Source organism: Bidens hawaiensis, unplaced genomic scaffold (assembly GCF_021521415.1).
Source record: "Bidens hawaiensis isolate Kalapana, Puna unplaced genomic scaffold, B.hawaiensis_p1.1 tig00015610_1, whole genome shotgun sequence".
NCBI lineage: Eukaryota > Viridiplantae > Streptophyta > Magnoliopsida > Asterales > Asteraceae > Bidens > Bidens hawaiensis.
Genome location: NW_027492396.1, coordinates 192,141 through 218,787, shown reverse-complemented (window position 1 = coordinate 218,787; position 26,647 = coordinate 192,141). Strand labels below are relative to the sequence as shown.

The 26,647-nt window shown below is 37.9% G+C and overlaps 4 protein-coding genes across 4 annotated transcripts; 2 read left to right on the top strand and 2 right to left on the bottom strand.

Annotated features, from left to right (window-relative positions):
- Positions 1-1,677: 1,677 nt before the first annotated feature.
- Positions 1,678-4,462, bottom strand: LOC143549472 (actin-related protein 2/3 complex subunit 2B-like). Its single transcript, XM_077040374.1, has 10 exons — positions 4,281-4,462; positions 3,445-3,511; positions 3,166-3,373; positions 2,906-3,072; positions 2,755-2,832; positions 2,533-2,665; positions 2,360-2,451; positions 2,231-2,287; positions 2,010-2,061; positions 1,678-1,919 (listed from the first exon to the last, which is right to left on the bottom strand). Exons 1-10 carry the CDS (start codon positions 4,337-4,339, stop codon positions 1,738-1,740), a joined length of 1,095 nt encoding a protein of 364 aa, XP_076896489.1. The 5' UTR covers positions 4,340-4,462; the 3' UTR covers positions 1,678-1,737.
- Positions 4,463-11,952: 7,490 nt separating this feature from the next.
- On the top strand, positions 11,953-13,005 carry LOC143549471 (uncharacterized). The gene is made up of 2 exons (XM_077040373.1): positions 11,953-12,641; positions 12,812-13,005. Exons 1-2 carry the CDS (start codon positions 12,430-12,432, stop codon positions 12,867-12,869), a joined length of 270 nt encoding a protein of 89 aa, XP_076896488.1. The 5' UTR covers positions 11,953-12,429; the 3' UTR covers positions 12,870-13,005.
- A 641-nt stretch (positions 13,006-13,646) lies between these two features.
- On the bottom strand, positions 13,647-17,991 carry LOC143549470 (protein unc-13 homolog). The gene is made up of 6 exons (XM_077040372.1): positions 17,225-17,991; positions 16,621-17,146; positions 16,160-16,485; positions 14,964-15,416; positions 14,705-14,891; positions 13,647-14,628 (listed from the first exon to the last, which is right to left on the bottom strand). The coding sequence occupies exons 1-6, from the start codon at positions 17,813-17,815 to the stop codon at positions 13,655-13,657; spliced, it is 3,057 nt and encodes a 1,018-aa protein (XP_076896487.1). The 5' UTR covers positions 17,816-17,991; the 3' UTR covers positions 13,647-13,654.
- A 3,115-nt stretch (positions 17,992-21,106) lies between these two features.
- Positions 21,107-25,565, top strand: LOC143549469 (cyanate hydratase-like). Its single transcript, XM_077040371.1, has 4 exons — positions 21,107-21,446; positions 23,552-23,623; positions 23,722-23,830; positions 25,392-25,565. Exons 1-4 carry the CDS (start codon positions 21,169-21,171, stop codon positions 25,431-25,433), a joined length of 501 nt encoding a protein of 166 aa, XP_076896486.1. The 5' UTR covers positions 21,107-21,168; the 3' UTR covers positions 25,434-25,565.
- Positions 25,566-26,647: the final 1,082 nt, after the last annotated feature.

The window sequence follows — 26,647 nt, the reverse complement described above, 5'->3', positions numbered from 1 at the left end:
GCAGACCAATGTTTTTTTTTTCAGTGTGTTCAACTTTTTTCATATATGAATTTTTATTACCAGGTCGGTCACCTAAACGTTTTTTTTATCGAGACAAAAGTATATGACCTATTTGACAACTTGCAACACATTTAGACCCATAATTTCCCGGTAAGGTTAAACGTGTTGGTACATGAAAGACTATCACCAATGTTGATCCTCCTCCATACTTCACTATAGAATTGAAGTCAGTGAGGAGATGGTCCATATTTTAATCATAGCGACTCTATGCTTCCATATGTTCTTTTTAGCGAGTTAAAAATAAGTAAAATGACGAAACTACCACTTTATAACAGAGCATAACTGAGAAAACTAGTGCTCGTTAGTGGAAGGATGAGTTATGTAAACAAGTATGAACACAAAGAATGATTCTTGTAATTTCAAACGAAGTCTGGAAGTTTATATCTAATCGTGTCGTATGACTGCAACCCGTTTTTCAATTTCATGTTGATTTGTATGTAAACCACTTAAGGGTATTAAAGATTAACATTCTATCTCGCGTCAAATCTCAAAGCCAGTAAGATCTCTCCGCCAATCATAACTCGATATTATGGAATCATTGATATGATGCATTACTTCAACCAATATTAACTCGATATAATGGAATCAAAAATATACTACTTATACGCAGTGTATCGTGCATATCCGAGCTTATGCTAGACTCTCTGTGATTAAACTTGGCAAAATTTAAATCTTGCGGGAATTAACATTAAGAAATCACAGTTAAGCATGTACGGAAAATGACTTGTTTAGCGGAGTGTCACATCAATAAACAATTAGTATTGGAATTTCAATGTTCACTTTTATTTTGTTTTCTTTTCGAACAATATGTGTACTTGTCGGTTGATATAATAATAATAATAATGATATTATTGTCACGTTTAATATTGTGATCACATGTGTTTTGAGCAATTATACGTTACACTCCGATGAAATACGCTGTCGGTCGGGTGTGACATCCTAGTATATCATGCATCTCGCGATATAACCCCATAAGTCGGAATTTGAGGGTGTACATTTCTTTTGCATTATATAACTATTTTATAATACACTTAAGAGCACAAATTGTCTTATCTTAGGTTTACTAATCTTATCACTTATTTTGATTTAAAACAACTTTTCCTATATTTAGCACATTTTGTATTACAACTATCTTTAGTACCACCACATGGTTTCTCTAGCTCGCAACAACAACAGTATAATAGGTGCAACAACACAATGTATTGCACAATCTTTTGGCGACGCGGCGCCAAATGTTATGATGTTACTTTGTTCATATGCTCCAGCTACAAATATATACATATTGATTAGGATGCTTAACTTAAATACACAACATGATATATTGGTAAAATAACAAAACTTACTTTGATGACAACCGAGCAACACGAAAAAACTTATAAAGAAGACCAAATTGTCGGTTAACGATCAAAGTGGAAAGGACCAAGTAAAATAGAAAACCATAACATGATAACAAATCATATGTCCATAACAATCTTCAATTAACGAACTAACAAATCGAGGAAGTTTAATACATTAAAAATATGAATCCCCTTACTTGTTTATTGCACAACTTCTATATAAAACGTTATATATAGTCCACAATTATAGATGAACTTAGATTAGACTCTTGCTAACATGTAGACAGACAAAATTTTAAATATTTGTATGTTTATCAAAATTCATACAACTTATTTTTCTCTAGAGCTTCTCTAACTTCTGATAGCTCATTACCGAAGAGAAACTAGGAAGTTTCAACCAACGTCTTAATCCACGGATTCTTATTCGGGCACGAATTCTCTTCATCTTTTTTGCCAAGTTCCATCTTTTCATTAGTATCTTGTTTTTTGTATATTTAATAACTTTCTTCATGCCTCTATGTCCTACATCAATATGCAAATCAATTAAGTAGCGAAAGATTTGATCTTTCACTAGATCATGTAAAAAAAGTCACGTCGAACATTTGTGAATACCTTTAACTTTCACAATATTATGATCTTCTTCCATACCTGTTTGCTGCAAGGCCTGCAATTGGAAACATAATCAATTATAAACATGAAGAAAACGGGTCAAAATCCGCCCAAAATGTATCTTTAATTCATTAGATATCTTAAATTGGTTAGTTAAACAGAAATTTCAGTCTTAGTTTATTATTAAAAACGTGTTTAACGTTTTATAATGAAGGTTGTTTTACCTCAACCAAGCTTTCCAAACGGCCTCTCATTCTCCGTTGCACAAAACCTTTAGTACACTGTTTAAGAACCAATTTCACCATTAAGATATGAAAATGATGTAATATTAGTTGATCTAATAAGTATGTTACCTTTACATGATACTTTACTAATGCATTGAAGTTGAGCAAGTTCCATACGGTCTTATCCAGTTTCTTGCCTTCAATATGTCGTGCTGATATATCTGCAAATATCAAGTGAATTTGTAATGTAAAGGATGATTAATATGTCATTAAAAGTGTAAATATCAAGTTTGGTTAAATACCAAATGACACAAATCCTCCGTTAGTGCTCAAATCTTTCATAGATTCACCTCTTAACTCGGGAGGCGGAATCGGTGACCAATAGCAAGGAGGCGCCCGAGAACACACTCCCGAATTTCCAACATCCACTAGCTCCTGAATTTCTTAATTAACTCAAACCGGAAGCAAATAATATATTTCAACTACAAGTTGTAATTTGACTTGCTAAATTCAAAAGTTTAAACCTGAAAGAAGGCCTTTGCGATAACTATATCGGAATGCTCTTTGAACCGAATCGGGAAAACTACAGTCAACTTTGCAGGCTATAAAACAAATGACTTAAAACACCCTTAAGATATACAATTTATATCTTTTTTTTTGAAAACTTTAAATTACCTGTTTAACGACATAGAACGGCTCGTTAGGATGATAAACAAGTTTAATCGGTTTGTATGTCCCTTGAGATATTTCTTGATCCTTAACATTTTTCAATAGTTCTCTTAGTTGAGAGCTCAGTATTACAGCTTGCACAGATGAAATATCCGTAATTATTTTCACTGCATCTGCATGACGAAACGAGCTTGGATCGTTAATAATATTTCAAGCTCGGGCTTAGTTTGTTTATAATTTTATAATATGTTAAATACTTAATTTACCTTTCTTGCGCGGAATTTTGGAGAAATCAAGTTTAAGAGTTAACTGGTATCCTGTTTTTGGTGGTTCAACAATCTGAACTACTTCATGACCGATTCCTTTCACGGTTTCAATCGTGTAATGAGGAAATCCGTATAATATTGAGGATCCGGTGGATAAAATAGGGGTCGAGATAGATAGATATACATGATGTGCTTCTGTAACATATGACTAGTGAATCTTGTGTTAGTTGAATCAGAAAAGTTGTTGAATTCGATAAGTTTGTTACTTTTTTTGTTTACCTGAATGTGGTATTGCAAAGATCCAAATTCATGCAAGTGGTGTTCGACTGCTAAAGGCTTATCAGCACTGTCACGAAAGGAACAATTCGTTTTAAAATCTTTATTACTGGTGGCAGCTTCGACACGTTTACCTACGAACGGGTCGATTCCAGTTCTGTTGCATCTTTAACCGGTTCAACTTAAATGAAAACCGGTCAAGCAGGTCAAGTATACAAAGTGCTTCTCTAATACATACAACTTTCTGAATTATTTTGTTTAAAAAATTTATAAGTATTGAATAATGTAAATCATGTCATCATATATGACACACCATTTATTTTTTTCAAAAAAAATATTCTAGAGAAAAAGTGTGTTGTGTCAACCCGACCCGAACCAAAAATGACATGTGTAATGAGTCGAGTCCAGCCCGTTTACCACGTCTGCTTTGTACTTTCTAATCTTTATGTGTATTTACAATTAACAGAGAATCTTGGTGAATTTTGGAACACTATTGTTGACACCTTTGCGGCTTTGCCACTTCGGATTTTAGTGACGTTATAATGCTACATAAATAGGGTGCACCACCATGGACCATGGCTGGAAAATCTACATGGAAGACACTTATAATTGTCTGCCAAAGAGCCAAAAATATCTAGCTCTAATGAGCCGTGTACGACTTAAAGGTGGAACCGATTTAACAGTCATAATATATATAAAAAAAAACATCCAGGGGTGACACACAGCTTCCACTGGAATCATGTCCTACTGGCTACTGGTTAGCAGGGTATTGGTGGGGCCCGGTTGAGTTTTCTTAACGAGTTATCATGGTTTTAAAAAAAAGAAAAAAGAAACATTACCGATAGAGTTGAAGCAAAATCTGCTTTAAAGCCGGTGATGCCCTCTCGAAACACGCCATATTATGTTATCTTCTTGATCTTGATATAGTATGTAAATACTAAACAGATGTTATAGAGAAAAATGCAAGGTATGAAAAACTAGGAAATGCAGCATGTTTTATTTTACAGTTGAGTAAACAGATAGTTTGAGTGAAAATGAAGTCCTTTGTTGCAATCATTTTTGGTAAACTTCTAAGCAATATGTGACTTTTTGTATTTGTATGCATCTTTAGTGCATCACCCATAGGAGGTTGGGGTGGGTGGTGGGTACATATCCAACAACTAATGGATCTGTCACTATTGAGATGCCTACGTTTGCATTATGGTACATGATGACGTGGCAACCGTGTGTTGGCTACGAATCTTTGAAATACAATCATGTATCTGATGGTGCTTTAGTGCGTAACAAAACGGACATGTCAGCTTGGCCCTAAAATAGGACGGGTTAGATTGACCGACATACAAGTCGCGTCTCTTTATTTTAAGATGTTTCTTTATTTTTTATCGTATCATGATTCTTATTTATTTTATTTTAAAAATAATATAAATTAGTTTTGTGAATGATAAGGTTACACACCAAAGGTAATATGCACCCTTTGTCCCACATTCATTCATTTGATTGGAAGCATTTTACAAACACATTGGTACCCAATATTAAATTGCATTTAATTCTTATGCAACGAGCTTGTAGTTGTTACTTGTTAGTGTCTTGCACTCACTATATACAATACTGTCGAAGCACGAGATAAATCTGACCTGATCCATGACGATGTTTCCACGGATTTCGAGATGAACGAACCACGTCTTGATCTTCTTCTCCGGCTGGTTGGGATCTGCAATGACTTTTTGGGGGTGTGGAGGTGACCGCTAAGAAATCTCCAGGATCTCTTGTTCACAGACACAAAAATATGGTGGTGGCTCTTATTGAGAATGACCAACCCCTAATAAGGAGGTGGAGACCTCCTTATATAGGGAGCATCATGGCCACCATCATGGTACCCTAATGGGCCTAGCCCAGTTAGGGTTACCTCCACAAAACCCCCTCAGCCCAATAACATTGTATTAGTCCATATAATAAAATAAGCCAAACATAATAAATTTAGGGTCGTAAAACCGGGTTTAGTACCATACCCCTACAAGCCCCCCAAGTCCAGCGTTGCTCCTGGGCGCGCAAGCGTTTAGGTGGAGCGCTGGACTTTATGAGGTGTGTTAGGGCGTGAGGCGGTTTTTTCCCTTTTCTTCGGCCTTATCTTTATTGTCTTTGAGTTTTGGGAGGTTTTCTTCATGATGGTGACGTGTTGTGGTTTTTATGATAATGATGGTGCACTAGCATGAATAAGATATAGCACGCCGAATAATAAAAGCCTGGGCGCGAGGCGACTTACGAGCTATGAGAATAATAAAGCTTGCGCGCGAGGCGACTTATGAGCTATGAGAATAATAAAAGCTTGCGCACGAGGCGACTTACGAGCTATAAGAATAATAAAGCTTGCGCGCGTGAGGCGACTTACGAGCTGTAAAAATAATGAAGCCTGCGCGCGAGGCGACTTATGGATCTATGAGAATAATGAAGCCTGCGCGCGTGGCGTCTTACGAGCTATAAGAATAATAAAAGCTTGCGCGCGAGGCGTCTTACGAGCTATAAGAATACGAGCTATAAGAATAATAAAAGCTTGCGCGCGAGGCGTCTTACGAGCTATATGAATAATAAAGCTTGCGTGTAAGGCCCCGAACCCGGTAGCCCTACTTTAGCGTCGGATTTACTCATAAACACAGTCCTTCAAATCAGAGTTTATTAAAACTTTTCGCGGAATATAAAACATCAATCATTTGTTACAAAACATTAAATCTTTTCTTTGATACCATAACACAAATCTTTATATTTAAAACATCTTTACTTCTTTCTTCAGATGCCAGCCGTTCAATCCATGCCGTGTGTCATCCTCATGCTAACTCTATAATCAGCTCACCTGCGTGCATACTAAAAGTCAGCTACGCTGAGTGAGTTCTAGTTAATCATACAATACCATACAATACCTTATTACATACATACGTAGTTAACCTCATAACTTTCTTTCATACACACATAAGTACTCACACCTTCATTCTTACTTACATACTTTCTTTCTTACCTACATACTTTCTTTACATTCATAATCATACGTTTTAAAGAGCCTTTCGCCCTATAACCTCACAGATATTATAAGGGTCTGGTCCCTAACATCACAGATATTATAAGGGTCTGGTCCCTAACATCACAGATATTATGAGGGTCTGGTCCCTATCCTCACAGATATTGTAAGGGTCTGGTCCCTAACATCACAGATATTATAAGGGTCTGGTCCCTAACATCACAGATATTATAAGGGTCTGGTCCCTAACATCACAGATATTATAAGGGTCTGGTCCCTAACATCACAGATATTATAAGGGTCCGGTCCCTAACATCACAGATATTATAAGGGTCTGGTCCCTAACATCACAGATATTATAAGGGTCTGGTCCCTTGTTTTCGAATATTAGTAGGGTTCGATTCCCTCTTCGTTACCATACAACCATACATCATACCTCGAGTATTATTAGGGCTCGGTACCCTTTTCGTAACCATACAACCATACAACCGTCATTTCCTTCGTTTATTAACTTTATTACATTCATACACATAAACATACATATCATACTTACCATATTTATAACGTTACAACCTGACAGTACGTGCAATATCCGAAGATCGTTCACGTACCATCAAGCAATCATTCATACATATCACATATATCACATATGGCATACACTTATCACTTAGGATAAATGTATTAACAACACATCAAGTATGCACACAGCCCCGAAAACATAACAAGGAATGGGGCTAGAAACTCACCTGAATTCTGCTTCTTTTTCTGATAGCTGTAAATCCCTTCTCTATTTGAGCTCGGCTGACTGTACAAGTTACACGTATCAATACTCGTCTGATCTAATCTGGTGGCCTAGTATTAGCTTACTTTAACTTATCGCTTTATAATTTATTTTCTAATCAAACTTGGCTTTAGGCGAAGTTAACCCTCGGGCGAACTTAGCTCTAGGCGAAGTTAAACCTCAGGCGAACTTGGCTTCAGGCGAAGTTAAACCTTAGGCGAACTTGGCTTCAGGCGAAGTTAAACCTTAGGCGAACTTGGCTTCAGGCGAAGTTAAACCTTAGGCGAACTTGGCTTCAGGCGAAGTTATCCTTAGGCGAACTTGGCCGTAGGCGAAGTTATCCTTAGGCGAACTTGGCCGTAGGCGAAGTTATCCTTAGGCGAAGTTACGCTTGAAGGCGAAGTTCATCAGGCGAACTTAATCTTGCAGGCGAAGTTATCGCGCTGCAGATCTGTTTGCCCATAACTCCTTCGTTTCTTAGCCAAATAACTCGATTTTGGTACCCACGGAATCGTATGATCGGCGCCTACAAATCCCAACCATCAAATCGGCCTAAAATCGACGTTTTAGGGGTCCGATTTGGGCAGTTTGGGTTTCGGGTCCGGTTAACCCATCTAATCCTAACCATTTACAGTAATATTAGCTTTGTTGGATTTGTTCTTACCTTACCAACTCAGATCTATCAACAAAACCTCGGGTCTCGGCTCCGAATCTTGATCGGTTAGGATGTGTGTGTTTTGAGTGTGTGAAGAAATAGATATAAAATGAAGATATTTTGGGGTTTTGGGGGTATTTATATCCCTGAAATCCCATTCTCATTTAACCCATCTCAATTAATCCAACACTAGCCCGACTCATACCAACTCCTACTCTATTATTTAATTCCCGAACCCGAGTCAACTTTCCCTCTATTATTAAGTAATATAATTAATATTATCTTGAAATTTCGGGATGTTACATTGCGCGCGTGAGGCGACTTACGAGCTGTAAAAATAATGAAGCCTGCGCGCGAGGCGACTTACGGATCTATGAGAATAATGAAGCCTGCGGCCGTGGCGTCTTACGAGCTATAAGAATAATAAAAGCTTGCGCGCGAGGCGACTTACGGATCTATGAGAATAATGAAGCCTGCGCGCGTGGCGTCTTACGAGCTATAAGAATAATAAAAGCTTGCGCGCGAGGCGTCTTACGAGCTATAAGAATAATAAAAGCTTGCGCGCGAGGCGACTTACGAGCTATAAAATGATGATAATGACTGGCCCACAAGGGCCTCCTCCGCGCAGGATGAATATCCCGGCCTGTTTTCAAAATAATAATGGAGGCACAAATGGCCAGATGATAATAATGATGTCATAGGTGTTTGTGCGGCTCGTAGCCGAACCTGCAAAAACATGTCAACTAAAAGTGGATGTATTGCATGGTTCCCATCCTCGGGCAAATTATGAGGTGTGCCCAACCTTTAAGCTTGGCGCGTGGCCTATGGGTTTATGAGGATTCCCAACCTTTAAGTTTGGCGCGTAGCCATATGGGATATTATGAGGATTCCCAACCTTTAAGTATGGCGCGTAGCCATATGGGATATTATGAGGATTCCCAACCTTTAAGTATGGCGCGTAGCCAAATGGGATATTATGAGGATTCCCAACCTTTAAGTATGGCGCGTAGCCATATGGGATATTATGAGGATTCCCAACCTTTAAGTATGGCGCGTAGCCATATGGGATATTATGAGGATTCCCAACCTTTAAGTATGGCGCGTAGCCATATGGGATATTATGAGGATTCCCAACCTTTAAGTATGGCGCGTAGCCATATGTGATATTATGAGGATTCCCAACCTTTAAGTATGGCGCGTAGCCATGTGAGTACAATCATGGTTGTTCTTATCCTGATTTGGATTAGACTGTTCATTTGTTATGTCGCTTACGCGCGGCCTGCGCAATGTCTCCTTTATTCTCACGTGCAGATGTGGTGCGTGAGCGTGCATGATGCGTGAGCATCTAATATGCATAAGCATACGTGAAGCCCAATAACATATGTGATGCGTGAGCATATGAGATGCGTGAGCATGTGATATGCGTGAGCATACGTGATGCGTGAGCATACGTGATGCGTGAGCATATGTGGTATGCGTGAGCATACGTGATACGCGTGAGCATGCGTGAGGCGTGAGCATGTGATATGCGCCACGAGCATAGGTTTTGGCTGTCTTCATGAGCATGTGATATGCGTGAGCTGTGGCGTAGAGTGATCGCCGGGAGCGCGCATGCGACCCGCTGTGGCGTAGAGTGATCGCCGGGAGCGCGAATGCGACCCGCTGTGGCGTAGAGTGATCGCCGGGAGCGCGCATGCGACCCGCTGTGGCGTAGAGTGATCGCCGGGGGCGCGCATGCGACCCGCTGTGACGTAGAGTGATCGCTGGGAGCGCGCATGCAAGTCGCTGTGGCGTAGAGTGATCGCCGGGGGCGCGCATGCAAGTCGCTGTGGCGTAGAGTGATCGCCGGGGGCGCGCATGCGACCCGCTGTGGCGCGTAGTGATCGCCGGGAGCGCGCATGCGACCCGCTGTGGCGTAGAGTGATCGCCGGGAGCGCGCATGCGGAATCCGAAGTTGATCCACAGGGAGCGATTTTGATCCGCGGTGGCGCGCACGATCTAGAGATTTTGAATATCCACATCAGGTAGGTTTTATGTAAAACCAACAGATCTAATAGGATTTATAGATCTATGAATATGAAGTGTGACTGTTGCTCAAACGAACCCAGATCTGAAAAAATCATAACTAGATTTGGTATATTTCACTTAGAAAAAACACAGATCTAAGGGTTTTCCCCAAAAGTTCGGTGGTATTTCTTCCTGTGTATTTCCAGATCTGGAAGTATTTTTTAGATCTACGGATTTTTGGATTTCCATAGAACATATCTGAAAGAAGAAACTGTAGACCCGAGATATTGATGAACAGATCAGAGGGCCGAGACGAGAAGCGAAGCGTGGTTCATTGCCGTCCCACGGATGGCGCCAATGTCGAAGCACGAGATGAATCTGACCTGATCCATGACGATGTTTCCACGGATTTCGAGATGAACGAACCACGTCTTGATCTTCTTCTCCGGCTGGTTGGGATCTGCAATGACTTTTTGGGGGTGTGGAGGTGACCGCTAAGAAATCTCCAGGATCTCTTGTTCACAGACACAAAAATATGGTGGTGGCTCTTATTGAGAATGACCAACCCCTAATAAGGAGGTGGAGACCTCCTTATATAGGGAGCCTCATGGCCACCATCATGGTACCCTAATGGGCCTAGCCCAGTTAGGGTTACCTCCACAAAACCCCCTCAGCCCAATAACATTGTATTAGTCCATATAATAAAATAAGCCAAACATAATAAATTTAGGGTCGTAAAACCGGGTTTAGTACCATACCCCTACAATCAGTTCGATTCAAATGAATTAAATGAATTAAATAATATGAATATTATTTATAGTAAACGTATGTTAAATGAATTAAATGCAATCAGTTCGATTCAAATTTCAGTTTTAAGTCTAATTCGACTAAAACATTGTGGCACACTTTGAGTTTACGTGCTACTATGACGCACGCAATTCTCTTTTACCCAATTATTTTAATAATTGATAAGGACATACGTTTGGTGTACATGTTTAACGTTTTAATATGATTACTTTTTTTTTATATTTATTCTTAGTGCACTTTTGTAAATAGTTGACCCTAATTAATAATTTAAATTGGACAATGAATACCAAATTCAATGGATTTGTTTCCTTTCTAATGTTAAGTATGATATGTATCACAAATGATCAGAATTCAAAAGTCCAATGTATCATAAACTTATTATCAAAAGTTTATGTATCACAACATTAAAAAAATCATGCATCATCTTAAAAACATTTAGACTACTTAAAGAATCACATCACTGTCACGTAAACAGTAAGTTTTAACTAACTCACAAAAAAAAAGAATATGATTGGTTGAAATGAGGTGGACCCCTCTCTTTTGAGCACTCATGAGCGCTACCACGTTAACTGGAAGGGAGAAAGAGGGGTGGCACTCCCTTTTATTGTGAACGACATGCTTTAACAACCAACAAGAAGATAAGGTGGCCATATAACGTCTTGGGCGTAAACGCATGACAAGCAGTCTTAAAAAGAAAAAAAAAACTAACGAAAGAGCGTCACTTCATTTTTATCCAAATTCACCCTAAAGTACCAAAAGTGCAAGAGGCATTCACATTCAACCCAACAACCCTTTTTCATTGTTCTTCCTCGACGAACAACACGGGTCCAGTACCCAAATCAACTGTACTCGTTTTCCCAAACTTCCCGAACTACCCAATTTGGGTGTGCCAGTTTCACCCTAATAACCTTTTACATAAATTTTATAGATATAGATTTTACAACGAAATCAAGCATATTTAACCAAAAACCAATTCATCTAGTTATGACGTTTTCAAAAGACCAAAACTCAACTAGGAAACGTGGGTCCCACCAACCCAACAAAACACAATGGCGGGACATATGATGATAACGAAATTAACGACCTAGACTTTCCCTAACTTACCAAATCTTGTTTCAGCCATTGATTCATTTTTAATATCATATCCCCACACACCAATTTCATCATTTTTTATTCTTATTATTATAAATAAATAAATAAACAAACAAACAATCATCATCATCATTATTTCATTTTTAATTTTTACACGGTAATTTGCTTTAATGCATATCAAACTACACTCTCTTTTATTTTCCCCCAAATCCTCCCATTTGATTTCTAGGGTTTCTGCAAGTTCTTATTAACCCTAATTCACAAAAAAACCCAATTGTTAATTCAACCTCGTTTTTCGTCTAATTTGATCACAAACCCACGATTCATTTTCGAAATCTTGGTGAATCGTTTCTGGGTTTGTGTGAATTCGTCAAAGTTTGGTGCTTTCGTTGACATTTGCAAGACTTTCTTGATCTTGACGGTTTTGTGTCCAATTTGATTAGAATTGTTCCGGGTTTGGTGATTAATTGGCGTTGACTTTTTGGGTGGTCAAGTCTGATTGATCATCAATTGTGTAACGTACTTAATTATCTTGAATTTGTGATGGTTTTGACTTTTTGGAGTTGAATTGGGGGTATTTTAATTGTGGGTAATTGGGGATAGTTTTTGGAGTTGGGTATTGTTGTTTATGTGTAAATGGATGAATCTGGGATGGAATCGAAACTTATAGAGAACGGGAATCACAAAAAAAGTGAGGAGAAGGTGGAAGATGAAGATGATGAATCAAAGAAACTGTTGTTGCCTAATAAAGGCGGATTATCGAAGAAATCGGGAAATAAGCACAGGAAAGTGCAGTGGAATGATAGGAATGGGTATAAACTTGCTGAAGTTTTGGAATATCAACCGAGGTAAATTCAATTTTATTTATTTTTTTCGATTTTTGCATTAATATGATAGTGTTTCTGCTTTGTTAGGATTGATATTATGTTTTTTTGTTAAAAATCTTGGATAAAAATATCGACTTTATATTGTTAATACTGATCTTGTGTTATTTGATTATTATTGTTTGGGGCTGCAGTGATGTAAGTGATTCTGAAGATGAAGATGAAGATTCTTGCATATGTAACATAATGTAGATCTTACACGCGTCCGGCTTTTGGATGGTAATACATTTAGGCTAATCTTCTTGTATCGTGTTATATTAAAGAGTTCTTGATCATGTTGTGAAAACACATTGTTGTTATATATGATATGGAGATAATTATTAATTTATTATCGTCTCTTCGACTTGGTATTTGAATATGTCGTCCACATTGCTTGGTTATGCTCATTTGTGGTTATGGCTTCTGGTTTTAGTTTTCTTAAGCTTGTTCTTAATGGTCTAGTGATTCTTTTTATATGACCGAAACTTGGAACCGGCCATGTAAACTGAACATGTTGTTTGCCTTTATTATTTATTTATTGTTCATTTTTGAAATATTTATGCTCATATATAATATTTTAAGAGACCATATTTTTTAAATTATTTTCAAAATTTTAATATATACAAACTAACAATCTAACTTTCTTTAAAAGCGGTTCAAACCATCAAACCGAACCTTTTTGGCTGGCTTGGCCAGCCCCACCGGCAAAACCAACCCGACAAGTCTCACTTGCCTTTTCCAAAACCGTAGTAAGCAGTTTGCCTCGGAATTTTCGTTGAAACCAACTGAACCAAACTGTGTACACCAGAACCGCACCGCTTTTTGCTAAAAATGTTAATTTTAGCAAGAACATTTTCTCCCCTATAAAGTACAAACATGTGAATCTTGAAGAATCTTGAGTGAACTCTTTTAGCCATATGAATATTAGCTCAAGAACAAATGGTATCCCTCTTCACACCACAAGAATCACAAATCCCACCTTGATTGATTTTAGCCATTTACTTCCTTTTTGGTAGTTGAAATGTTTTCTTCAAGAACAAATTTGCAGCACCTTCATTTCTATGACAAAAAACCCTCAAGATTGTATTTGGATCCATACTGCTCCATTTCCCGGTCGTCGGGGGCATCGGTAGTTTCTTCCCCGAACCGCCCATCACCCCGACACCGTTCCCGTCACAAACCAAGGCACTAAACTCATCCACCAGCTGCTCGGTTGGCTTCCCCATCAACGCCACCACTCCTTCCGCCGCCTCCGCCTCTCGGTCCACCGCATCCTCCACTATCAACCCTTCACCACAACCCGAAAATAGCTTCTTCAAATTCCTCAAATCTTCTTCGATTATCCTGTGATCGGATCGTGTAAAGTCCCGGGAGATTCCTCCTGCCAAAAGAATTCTAAGGTATGCATCAAATGTAGCCTTCATCAACTCTTTTATTGCTAGTGGCTGAGCGCGTTCAGTCACAATCGCGGTTAACAAAGTCAAGTTATGCTTCATGATCTTCAGAGCGGGCCCGATTCGTGAAGTTTCCACGTCTCCGACATATAAACTCCCGTAGAAAACCGAGTTCGAGTCTAGGTATATTAACCTATAAGCCGCGATCCCGGACACGTGTTTAGTGGCCCATTGGATCGTGGACCGGGTTTGCTCAAAGTATGACCCGCCCACCGGTTTCCGGTTGCCACTGAATCGGTTTCGTGGAGACTGTGCGACAATTCGAGGGGAGATTGATAGAATTTTGTCGATTGTATTGAGTTGGGAGAGAATGTAGTGCAACGAGTTGAGTCGGATGTAGAGGCGTTGCGTTCCGCGACTAGTTGACGGTCTAGAATAATTGCCTTCTTCGAGCCCGGAATCACCTAAGTTCACACCACATTGTGCGACTGCGGCTATTCGCCATAGTCTGGTGAACTTTGAGCCCTGACCGCATCGGGTTAGAGGCGGTAGTGTAGGAACATAACTCTGTTTTGAACCTGTATCATGAACAAGAATGTGAATAAAGGTTTGATTGATATGTTATGATGTTGGGTTCGTGTTATTAGTTATTACCGCATGATGCAACGAAGGCTGTATAATCGTGTAGAATACGTTCGATCGCGTCGGCAAATTCACGGACCAGATCTTCGGAAATGCTAATCGAGATGTCGAAGAAAGATTCAACCGCTTCTTTGGTTTGTTTCAATAGCTCCGCGGTTGATTGTGCGTAAGGCTCACTTTTCGACTTCGGGTTCCATGTCTTTACACAGAACGAAATAATCAGAACCGTCAACGGTAACATGGTTCGTTAGTTATATAATTTTATAAATACCTCTGTTTCTTTAGCTGTCTCAACAACATCTTTAACTCTTTTCAAGCAATCTTGAACCCATTGCCTTAAATATCTCAACACGATGGAATCAACGTCGTAAGGAACCATCTCCCTCACGAAGGTCCTACCTCCGTTTTCACATTCTATCGAGTCTTCAACTACCATATTAACCAGAACCTTTTCGAGCTTATCGGCCCGTTGAAGAAGAATGACGATCTCGTTGGAAAGCATGGTGTTAGCTGCTAAAAACTGCCTCAACATGCTTCCATAGCATGTTTGTAGTGTGACTGCTGCAACTCCGGCCGAGAACAGGTGCCACGTTTTTAGTACTGGGCTAAACATTTCCTTCTCTCGAAACGCTAAATCCTCCGTCCGTTTCGCTAGTTCGATAAGTTTTCCGCTCTCGTCTCGTAACTTAAATGATCCGTTCATTGTGTTCATGTTTTTCACCATCTGTGACACACACTGTATCACATTAGTAAATGAAACCGCGATATAGAGGTGGTAAGAGGAAGATATGCTAATGGATCGTATTCGCTTGTTGGAGGGTCGAACCCGAAATCATATCAGACTCATGCACCTGAACACGACACGCGTATTCGCATGTTGAAATGAATACAACCTATTTAACCCTAAAGGTTTTATTTATTTACTTTTACATACTAATACTTTAAAACTAAAATATACATTTATTTTTTAACTTATTTTTAAACATTAATGTTTAAACTATGTTGATGTTTATTTAAATTTGGCTGGTTTAATTTATCACTTATAACATATTTTAATAAAAATATATAAAATAAAATAGGTTAAGCGGGTCAACCACGAACTTCACGGATTGACACGAACACAACCCCTTTTAGCTAAACATGTTTACGTGTTCGGCCCAAAATTAATACGAACCCGTTTTGACTAAACTCAAACCCGTGAATTTCGTGTTAGCTTCATGTCCTGTTCGAAATTCCAACCTGGTAAAGGGCAATTCTGCAGGTTGGATAAACGGGTCGACCGACAAAACTTACAGGTCGACCGAGCAGGTTTGACCCGAGCCCATTTAGGCTAAAGTCAAACCTGCAAATTTCATTTAGCTTCATGCCATGTCAAAAAATCATACCCATATTCATTTAGTAGCTGGTCAAATGTCAAACTATTTGGTCAAACTATCAAACTAACTGACATGTGAACTTTGGGTTTACCTTTGCAAAGGCCTTCCTTAAAGAGGATCGAATATACTGATCGACCTTGTTTCCCGAGGAATCAGAGGTATCCTCGTAACCAGATTCTTCCAAGATCTTGACAGCAGAGAAAGCCAGAGGAAGAATGTTCTCCATCAAGTCAACTGTCTCTCTGTTAAAGCTTTCATGGTAATCAAGCAGCCGGTTTTCCGACCATTTGATCATCGAACTCAACATCGCCGACAACATGTTCACATATATTGGATCTCGGTCAATTTTCCTGGCATCATTCGCGACCTCGGTTAGCATTGTCAATGAAGCGCGAAGCAAATCGTACTCCACTTGTCCTGTTAGAATTATTCAGTGAGATCATAACTAATTCGGTTTTCTGTTCGGTTTTTCCAACTCTGAACTCGGTTCAGTGTGGTATTTTTCGGTTTTGTCCAAAATATGTTCGAATTGCGATAAAGTAATAAACTTACCGGTTATAACGTATTGTTGGAAAAGTACCCATGTTAAACACAAATTGTGTATCTGTCTTGTGATACCTAAAACAGGCCATGTTTTCTTGATAAGCTCTAAAAGCTCATCAACCTCATCAGCAACACAAGTTTCGTCTTTCAAGTCGAAAATGGCCTGCAGAAGGTGGAGATAAAGGTTTACGTTGAGCGGGTAGCCATCGGCCCAATGGCAAACATCGGTCCGGGCTTCATTCGGGCTTCTCCATGATAAGAAAACCACACAATTGCACACCGTTTTCATGATCTCCGAGTTCTTGCTCGTGTCTATCGGCTTCACATTGCTACTATTAACAATGTCCCGAAGGCACTTCCGGAACGTGTTTCCTTTCTCTATGGGAATAGACGGGTAGTCTAGGAGCCCGGCTTCAAGGGTCTTGAGTTGGCGTTTCTGCCATTCGTGATACTCGTTTGCATCTTCGAACTCTCCCGCCTTTAGTTGACGAAGGAGCTCTAGTGGTAATATTATTGTATTCGCGCGACGACCCGTCTGTTGTTATAAACAAAAACATATTAGTTTTGTGAATGTAACAAGTTTTGTGATCATACAATAATGAAGGTTAGTTACTTGGCCAACAAGGGTTCTCATGAGTGTCTTTCTTACACGAGCGTCGCTATCCTCGGACACCTTCATTTGTTGTCGCATGAGCTCGGCCGATGTCATCGGACGTCTTATATTGCTACGAGACGGTAAAGTCGAGAACGAGCCTCTCGGGCTTCGAGGACTATTATTATACCCACTAGGGGAAAACGGGTTGGACCCCCAAGAGTTGCTCCTCCTCGTAGAAGGGGTCCGGTTCAACATTTTTAAGCCGAGTGTTTTTTTCACTCGGCTGGTCACTGCCATACCGACCCCACTATATGGGGAACAGGGTGAGCTAGGTGATCCAGGTGACCCTGGGGACCTAGACCTATGATCCCGACTTTCAAACGGGTAAACGTTAATGTTGGGACGGCCTCCAAAACCTTGGGAGGACCGGCATGACGTGAAGAATATTTCGTAAGCGGTGGCCCGAAGGTCATTGGGACGAAGGCCGTCAATGTGGCCAAAAGGGAACGAGAGACCATTGGTGGCATCGAGCTGAGGGGTGGGTGGAGAGGGGACACAAATGTGGTTCGTGGGATCTTGGAAGTATTCGTGGCGGTCTAATAGCACCATGGTCGATGCTATGGTGGGACCGGATGAAGAGGGTGGGGTTGTCAGATTCCGTCGAAAGACTGAGATGGATTTCGACGGAAGAGACAAAGGAGGGTATGTTGAAAATATTTTGGATATATAATTATGAAGACAAAAAAAGAGACAGTTTGAGAGAAAAGCGCTAAAGCGTTCATTGTTTGGCACATTCTTGTGCGATATACACGTTAGATACAAATGTTGTAAAATATATTATGGTTGTTATTAGTTGTTAAGTGTTAAATCAAATATTTTTACCTACAAAAATCTCTAATATGTATTTTTTTTCCTTTTTACGTTGTAATTTTGAAATATCACCATAAAATTAAAAAAGAAAAAACGTATGTATAAATTTGTAATTCATTTGTAAACTAAATCATGAGATGTTGTCACCGCCGCCGCCACCACCACCACCTAATTGTTTCCAACACTATCAGTCTATCACTTTCATTTAAAGTTGTTTGAAAAGCTCATGGCTTGAAGCTCGCTCATATTGATTGATTTAATTGGTTCAAAACACATTGATGATATATGAGGCGAGACATTCTTTATAAACCAATTACAATCTTTCATGTACGTCCATGGCTGATGTAAGATTTGCCTAGGTGTTATAGATAGAATGATGGATACTATCCATCGAAGTTGTGAAGGGGGGGGGGGGGGGGATGTGTTAATGCTTTTGACGGTTCTTGGGAAATTGTTAGGACTTAGGGGTAAACATGGTTTCAAGGTATATTAATTGTAAGTTTTCTATTAGCCTCTTTTAGTTTGATATGAATTGTAAATGACCTTAGAATTATAAATCGGATATAGTTTGTTGGATCATTATTCACTCCATATATTTATTCCCTATATTTTATGTGAATAAGTATTGTTTTTTCGAATACAAATAGATATGAAAATCATATGTATACGATTTTTTTTAAATGAACAGTTTTTATGAATAAAGGTGTTTTCTCGTTAAATTATATAGATAACAATAAAGATTACAATATAAATGCTCTAAATATACTTTTTTTTTTCTTCTTCCAAAAGACAACTTATATTTAACAAAAAACTCACGGCAAAATGATAGTACATGGGAAAAGTTCTAAGTACAAGAATTGATTCTCACACCACTTTGTCCTAAATTTTGCTTTTGTGTTCCTTGTATTAAACTAAAGATATATGAAATGTAAAATATCGTCAAATAACATAAGTTTGTAGCGTTGATTGTTATTTTAATCAATATCATTCATGAATCTCTAGAAAAATCTATCAAGTGGCATACATAATTAACCCAATCAAGTCTTTCTTGTGATTTTGAACTTTCAATGCTTCAAACCAATCTATCACTTCACCCACCCGCACTAACCCGTCACTTAAGGAAAACCAAGCCACAACACAATTAGATGCCAAATTCGACCTGCCACCGAACATGTGGCAACAAAGTTATCATTAGCCTCATCAATTTCATTACAAGGACAAAGCATGTTTTAGATATCTATTCCTTTTGCCACTAATATTTACTATCGTTATGAAGTCTTATCGTTCAATACATGTCATTCATATATATTGACTTTTTATGCAGATAATTAACCAAAATAGTCTTTCGTATCCTAGTAAAAAAAAATCACTAATAACCTTCCTAATGCCTTTAACCGAAAATTATGTCATATCCCCGAACTTCCAAACCCACCAATCAGGATCTCTTCGTATGCTAATCAAGTCCATTTCTGGTTTAGAACTGGATAATTGGTTACTTCGTAGCATATAAAGTCAATCAAGGAAACTTCTCCAAATTTGGAACCCATAAAGTACTTAATTTGAAACCCATAAAGTACTTAATTTGAACCAACATCCACTCTATATAAACTAATGCTATAATATTAAATATGTGGTTTTAGTCCATTAGTTTTAAATTTGTAATTTTCGTCCCTATGGTTTCATTTCACTTGCAATTAAACCCGACCCCACTAACCCTGTTAAGTCTGTTCGTTCACGTGAGGGACAGTTTTGTCCTTTTTCTTCTTAAATAAACCTCAACCCTAATTCGTAAGCCCCCTCACGTGAGGGTCGGGGCGTATATGAGAAACAAAAAAGGACAAAATTGCCCCTCACGTGAAGGGCATACTGATAAGTTTAACGACCAGACTTAACGGGGTTAGTGAGGTTGGGTTTAATTGCAAGTAAAATGAAACCACAGGGACGAAAATCACAAATTTGAAACTAATGGACTAAAACCACATATTTAGACAAACCACGGAGACGAAAACCGCAGTTCACCCTATTAAAATTAATAAAAAATGAAAACTATAACTTATGTCATTATAAATTTAAAAAGCATATTGTATATATATACTATATATAGAGAGAGAGAAACCTAATGGTATCGTATTTTTAGTGGAGGTTCCATAAGTAGTTGCCACATTATTTTTTTTTTATATAAAAAATAATTTTTTAAAGGTTATGTATTTATATATTCCATACTAATTTCTTTAAGATCATAAATTTATATATTCCATACTAAATCAAACAACAGAAAAATAAGGTGATGTGGTGGTAAAATAATGTTCAATTTCTATTGTTAGTTTTAAAGAAACCGACGCAACGCGCCAAGGGCAACCTCTAGCTATATATCATAGCAAACATAACTGCTACATTTAGACAATGAGAGTTGTCAAACTATAATTTAATTTTTGTTGTTTGTCGCTAGTTAATTATTTATTTTCTTATGGCTTTAGTTTAACTCATTTTTGTTTGTCTTTGCTTAATTATTCTTTTTCTTTGGTTTTAGTTTAACTTTTTTCACAAACCGAATACGTGTCAAGATAATATTTTGTATGCTATGATTATGTTCTTTGAGTTTTCTTTTTAGTTTTTCTCTAAAATATAAATAGGTATGCTTTTGTTTTTTATATTGTGGCATATATCACAATTTTATTTTTTGGGTGGTTTTTCTTTTTCGATTGCTATACTGAGTTTCGAGTAACGTATCAACACGGTTGTTTATTGAGTAGATATCGTTTGAATTCCCACCGCACCAGGTGATGGTAACTTACTAGTTCCTATCAAAATGAAAACTATTTCAATATATTTACATAATAAATTTATTATTACTAAATAAAAGATTGATAATGTCTTTAATTGGAAAGGTTTTTGAGTGAGATATTTTATTGATAGCGCTATATCTTTAAACCTCTACAACACAAATTCGATTTCCCCACAATAATTACTCGACTTCAATCCGCCGCCCACACTTCCCATCCACTTACTACTCGCCTAGATAATAATAATAATAATAATAATAATAATAATCAACCAACCTCATCACCCTTCAATACACTAGCAACCCAACCATGGAGCTAGAAACCCCAACGAAAGCTTATGTCGTCAGCTCCTTAATGACAGTGAAACGAAACTCCGGCAAAACATTCGGTCAAATCGCATCGGAGACAGGTTTGACCAACGTCTACGTCGCTCAATTGCTCAGACGCCAAGCGCAGTTGAAGCCGGACACTGCGCCTAAACTTAGGGCAGCGTTACCTGGACTGACGGACACGCATATTCACCAGATGATGGAGCCGCCGCTTCGATCGTATGATCCGTCCATTATGCAGGATCCTACTATCTACAGGTTGTTTAATTTAGCCCTAATTTGTTGATTGATGATAGTTTGTGGTGTTTGGAGGAATTAGTTGTGAATTGACTATCATAATTATGTTAATTTAATTGTCCAGGCGTAAATGAGCTGAGGCCGAGCTCGAGATGGTTTAGAGCTTTATAGTTTGGCTATTTTTTATTTATCTTCCCAGCAGAGGTAGGTCTTCACCAGGGGTCAGCGCTGAGTCCGTTTCTTTTTGCAGTAGTCTTGGATGAGTTGTCAAAGTCGATTCAGGGGACGCTTCCGTGGTGCATGATGTTCGCAGACGATATTGTGTTACTTGCTGAGAGAAAACAAGATCTAAACATGAGGCTTGAGGAGTGGCGAACAACCTTAGAGACAAAAGGTTTAAGGATTAGTCGCTCTAAGACGGAGTACCTCCACTGTGATTTCGGCGGGGGGAATGACAACGAGGATGTACAGATCACCATTGAAGGGCATGTGGTTCCGCAAGTAACGAAGTTCAAGTATCTAGGATCATTTGTTCAGAGCGATGGGGAATTAGACAGTGATGTGACCCATCGAGTTCAGGTAGGATGGTGTAAATGGAAAGCAGCCACAGGTATACTGTGCGACAAGAGTTTCCCATCTAAACTAAAGGGAAAATTTTATAGGGTTGCGGTTAGACCTGCAATGTTATATAGATCGGATTGTTGGGCTATCAAGAAGGCACAAGTGCGGAAGATGGAGGTAGCAGAAATGAGAATGCTACGTTGGATGTGTGGGACACAAGGTTAGACCGAATAAGAAACGTTGTGTTTCGAGAGAGATTAGGGGTGGCGAACATAGCAGAAAAGATAAGAGAGGGGAGATTGAGATGGTTTGGACATGTGAAGAGAAGACAGCCGACGAATCCTGTTAGAACCGTAGAAAACATTACTATAGAAGGGAGGAGGGGTAGAGGACGACCTAAACTGACGTGGGATGAGAGATTAAGCATGATTTGATAGACTTAAACCTTTCTGAGGACATGGTTGAGGATAGGAATTCATGGAGAAGTAGAATTAAAGTTAAGGATTTTTAATGAGAAAGGAATTCCTTAGGGCTTCTATTTACCTTATTTTGGTCACATTTATAGTATTAGTATTGGTATTACTATTAGTATTATTCTTCCCATATACATAGTATTAGTATATTCTTTTCATATATATTATTATTAGTATTATGATTATTATTATTATTACTATTATTATTATTATCATTAATATTATTATTATTACTGTTAAACTTTGATTTCCTTTGTATTGCTTCATACATATGGACTTTAGAGCTGAGGGTCTCTCTGGAAGCCACCTCTTTATCCCTTTGGATAGAGGTACGGTGTGCCTATATCCCACCCTCCCCAGACCCTACCTATAGCTTTGCTGTTGGTGGGACTTCACTAGGTATGATTGATTGATTGATTGATTTATAAGGAAAGTTGGATTAATAGTCTAAACTATCACTAATTGGCCGATAATATTTCATGCTTACACTTTGACCTATGATAATGCTAACTTTTAATTTTTGTTAAGAGCAATCCCGGTAGCATAATGTTTTACACTCAATTTACATTTGATTTATACTTGATTTTTCTCATACGTTTATCTTTTTCTTTCATAATCGTTGTTGTGAGAAAAATCGAGTGATAATCTAGTATAAATCTATGATGATTTATCATTGGTCAGAATGTAAGTATGAATTTTTATCAACTTAGGATTATTAAAATCCTGTTTTCCTAAGTATAATTACAGTTTTTATATATAATATATTGCTTAGTTATTTTCAATAATAATTTTATACATCATAATAGTTGTTTTATAAATATGTTGAATAAAATCTATATAAATAAAAGGCTCGTTCATGCTTGTGAACTGACTTGATCTCGATATGTGAAGCTCGGGCTTGAGCTTGTTTATTAAATGAGCCTCAATAAAAGCATGAGCTCATTTTAGCTCATGTCAAGTCGAGCTTTTAACAAGCCTATGTCGAGTAGCTCACGAGCAGCTCGGCTGTTTACACCCCTACTAATTGATACTGATTTGATTGTTAAATCATGTTTTTTGAGTAATTGATTGACAGTGTTTGAAATTGTGAAGGTTGAATGAGGCTGTTATGCACTTTGGTGAAAGTATTAAGGAAATTATCAATGAACAGTTTGGGGATGGAATGTAAGTTTACTTTGTAATGCTCCATTGAGTTACTGTATGGATTAGAATTTGGTTTAAAGTTTATTGAGATTGATTTGAATTTTATATTTGTTGTTTAGAATGTCAGCTATAGACTTTTTATGCTCTGTGGATAAAGTGAAAGGTGTAGACGGGAAGGATCGCGTGGTTCTGACCTTTGATGGGAAGTATTTGCCACACACCGAGCATGTAAGTTGCATTATTAACATCATTCTGATATTATGATACAAATATATGTTTTGATTGCTCAATCAGGGCCTCAGGGGTGGCTAGATGGGTGGGTTGGGTAGTGGTGGCCTATTTTAACATACGTAACCTTGCCTTTAAGTCGCGAGTGTGTCTCAAGAAAACGCGTCAGGTCAAAATTTGTTAAAATTAGGGACCTTAGGAGGCTGATACGTAAAAAAAACAAAAGGGATGAAGATATCATGAAAGGTTTACTTGAGAAAAAGGTTGATATGTAAATTAGATGAGATAGACACAACTTCTAGTTGTAAACAAAGCTTATTTGGTTGACATAGAGCACCACCTTGTGTACGTAATACGTGCGCTCGCGCTTCGGCTTTTGGGATCTAAACTCCTTTTAGCGGCTCACACTTTTTTAAACCAAGCATACAACCTCTAAAATTAAAAGTAGTTTTGGTTAAAGCTTTAGAATATTATTGTAACAATATCATTTTTTATCACATTTAACGCATTTAAATATAGATTCTAAAAAGTGTTTGCTGGTTACTTTGCTTTGTAATGAAAGATGACCCATTTGTATAGTTGGCTTTTGGCCTATATACACCGCCCCCCTCCCCTTTCTGATAAATTTTATTAATTCGACCCATTTGAGATGAAACACAACCAAAATCGACCATAACTATGATATGAGTGACATTGGAGTGGACCATAAAACCACCAATTTGATAGCATTTCACCGTGGCCATGTGAAAGGATCGGGGGTTGGGCTAGTTGGGAAGTGGGAATAAATGGGTCTGCTGATATGGGTTGAGGTGAGTTGGCCCCAAACACTTTTGTCCAATTTTTTAAACTCATTCTACATATTGTGTGTCAACTATGAGAAAAGTTATATTATTTCGCAGTAACTAATATTTTTGTTAACATAGTTTAGGAGGTTTTTCGTATTACACATAGTTATACAGTGACCCGTTCAATCCATTTCCCTGCTATTTATTTTAATTTGATAATTTGACCCGTTGGAAACAAAGCATACCTGAGTCAAACCATTCTTTGTATTTGTATATATGGTCAATTTTGTTCGTTGTTGTTATCGCAGTAGATAATCATCTATATTAAATTAGGGGTGGTAAAAATGGTGGGTCAGGTAATGGGTCAAATGGGTTTGGATCAGAACATGCAGTATTTAAGTCCGGGCGGAAACACATTGGGTTCACCCGTTATCATTTTTTGTCCTTTTTGTTATTTTCGTAATCAGCTAATGTGATAATTTGATCTCTAATCTGTCTCTTTTAAAAGACTTAAAAGAGAATATTTTTCTGTTTAACCCGTTTAATCCATTATCATTATAAAACAACGAGACCTAAAATAATTCAACGTCTATAGAATTGAGTCATACAATATATGCAATCACCAACCCATCCATGAGCATATGTTGATGAACAAACTAGGATAGAAAGTGTGTTCTTAAAGATTCCTTGATAATCGTTTGAACTTGTCAATCGGGTCCCATGATGTTTTTTCCTTCTGTTTCTTAACCATTAAATCTCTTGTTTCGATTATGCAGAAGGTGGAGCATATGGTTTCAAGATTAAATCTGCAGAAATAAATAGTTATTTGATTTTGATCATGTCTGTATGTTCTTCACCAGATACTTTATGTTTGCTTCTAGATGTTATGATTGTCAAGTTGAGTGTCTTTAATTTGCAGAAATATAAATCATGCAAACAATTTAAAGTTTGTCTTTTGCTTTCGCATGATTTCAAATTTAATTAATTACAAACTTGATCCTAATAGTTATAAACTTATTACTAAGGTGGATTGGTGGTATGAATTTTGTAACTACGGTGGTAATAATCTGATAACGTCGTTAAAATTTTCTGTTAAGTCGGTGAAAAATGATCAAACCACCCCCACCCTTGTTGTTAACAGCCACCGCACCACCATCACCTATATACACCACAGGTTAAATCTAACAAATCTATCTTTATCTTTAATGTCTCCTTGCCATTTTTGGGATAGGGGTGGTGTCATTATGAAGCTTGGTTTGGTAGCATAGAGTTAAGACAATGACAAGGTATTAGAAATGGACAACTTTAGACATGATGTGATGCAAAGATGTTAAGTTTCTTTTACCAAGTCTTATCCATAATTCAACAAGTTTTTCGAATTTTTGGATAGGATTAAAATTTAAGCTCTACTATACACATTTATAATTTTTTTTGAATTTTTGGATAGAATTAAAATTTTAGCTCTACTCTACTTATTTAGTTCGCATAATTTATTAGAACTGAAATATTAAATCAATATATAACATGTTTGATTTTTGATTAGAGAAAAAGCTGAAGTTGGAACTAGTTTTTTAAGTCATAAAAGAAATAGTCTTCAATGCTCGACCAAATAAGATACTCCAGTCCTTCATGTTGACCGCACCCACGCCACTGCCACCACAATTACCACTGCCGTAATGCTACCGTCATCACAACCACGTTCTAGTTTATTCAACAAATTTAGACAACAAGGTTGGTTTGTCAACTAAATAACTCATTTAGTTGAAGCCCTTTAGAGCATCTTCATTAAAAAAATCCACAACCTCTCGCTCTTCACGTCAATGACAAATTCCTCTTTCTCTCTCCAAACCCTATAAATATGTTTCTCATTGTCTCTTGTCACCACCCCAACGTCATCCATAGAAATCTCCGCCGCCTCAACCTTAGACATTTGAATAACCAACTTAGGTTATTCAAATCTTGATTGAGATATTGAGCAACTCTAACATTTTGCTATTGATTTCCGACCGTTATACATAAACCACACAATATT

What these genes read in the sequence shown, in the direction of transcription:
- LOC143549472 (XM_077040374.1), bottom strand. Translation starts at nt 4,339, where the DNA reads ATGGCGTGTTTCGAGAGGGCATCACCGGCTTTAAAGCAGATTTTGCTT. An exon ending in CGTTCTATGTCGTTAAACAG is followed by an intron (nt 2,833 to 2,905) that starts GTAATTTAAAGT and finishes TTTGTTTTATAG; the next exon opens with CCTGCAAAGTTGACTGTAGT. An exon ending in TCGCAAAGGCCTTCTTTCAG is followed by an intron (nt 2,666 to 2,754) that starts GTTTAAACTTTT and finishes TAAGAAATTCAG; the next exon opens with GAGCTAGTGGATGTTGGAAA.
- LOC143549471 (XM_077040373.1), top strand. Translation starts at nt 12,430, where the DNA reads ATGGATGAATCTGGGATGGAATCGAAACTTATAGAGAACGGGAATCAC. An exon ending in GTTTTGGAATATCAACCGAG is followed by an intron (nt 12,642 to 12,811) that starts GTAAATTCAATT and finishes TTGGGGCTGCAG; the next exon opens with TGATGTAAGTGATTCTGAAG.
- LOC143549470 (XM_077040372.1), bottom strand. Translation starts at nt 17,815, where the DNA reads ATGGTGCTATTAGACCGCCACGAATACTTCCAAGATCCCACGAACCAC. An exon ending in TAAGGAAGGCCTTTGCAAAG is followed by an intron (nt 15,417 to 16,159) that starts GTAAACCCAAAG and finishes TGTGTGTCACAG; the next exon opens with ATGGTGAAAAACATGAACAC. An exon ending in AGACAGCTAAAGAAACAGAG is followed by an intron (nt 14,892 to 14,963) that starts GTATTTATAAAA and finishes TTCTGTGTAAAG; the next exon opens with ACATGGAACCCGAAGTCGAA.
- LOC143549469 (XM_077040371.1), top strand. Translation starts at nt 21,169, where the DNA reads ATGGAGCTAGAAACCCCAACGAAAGCTTATGTCGTCAGCTCCTTAATG. An exon ending in CAGGATCCTACTATCTACAG is followed by an intron (nt 21,447 to 23,551) that starts GTTGTTTAATTT and finishes GAAATTGTGAAG; the next exon opens with GTTGAATGAGGCTGTTATGC. An exon ending in ATTTGCCACACACCGAGCAT is followed by an intron (nt 23,831 to 25,391) that starts GTAAGTTGCATT and finishes TCGATTATGCAG; the next exon opens with AAGGTGGAGCATATGGTTTC.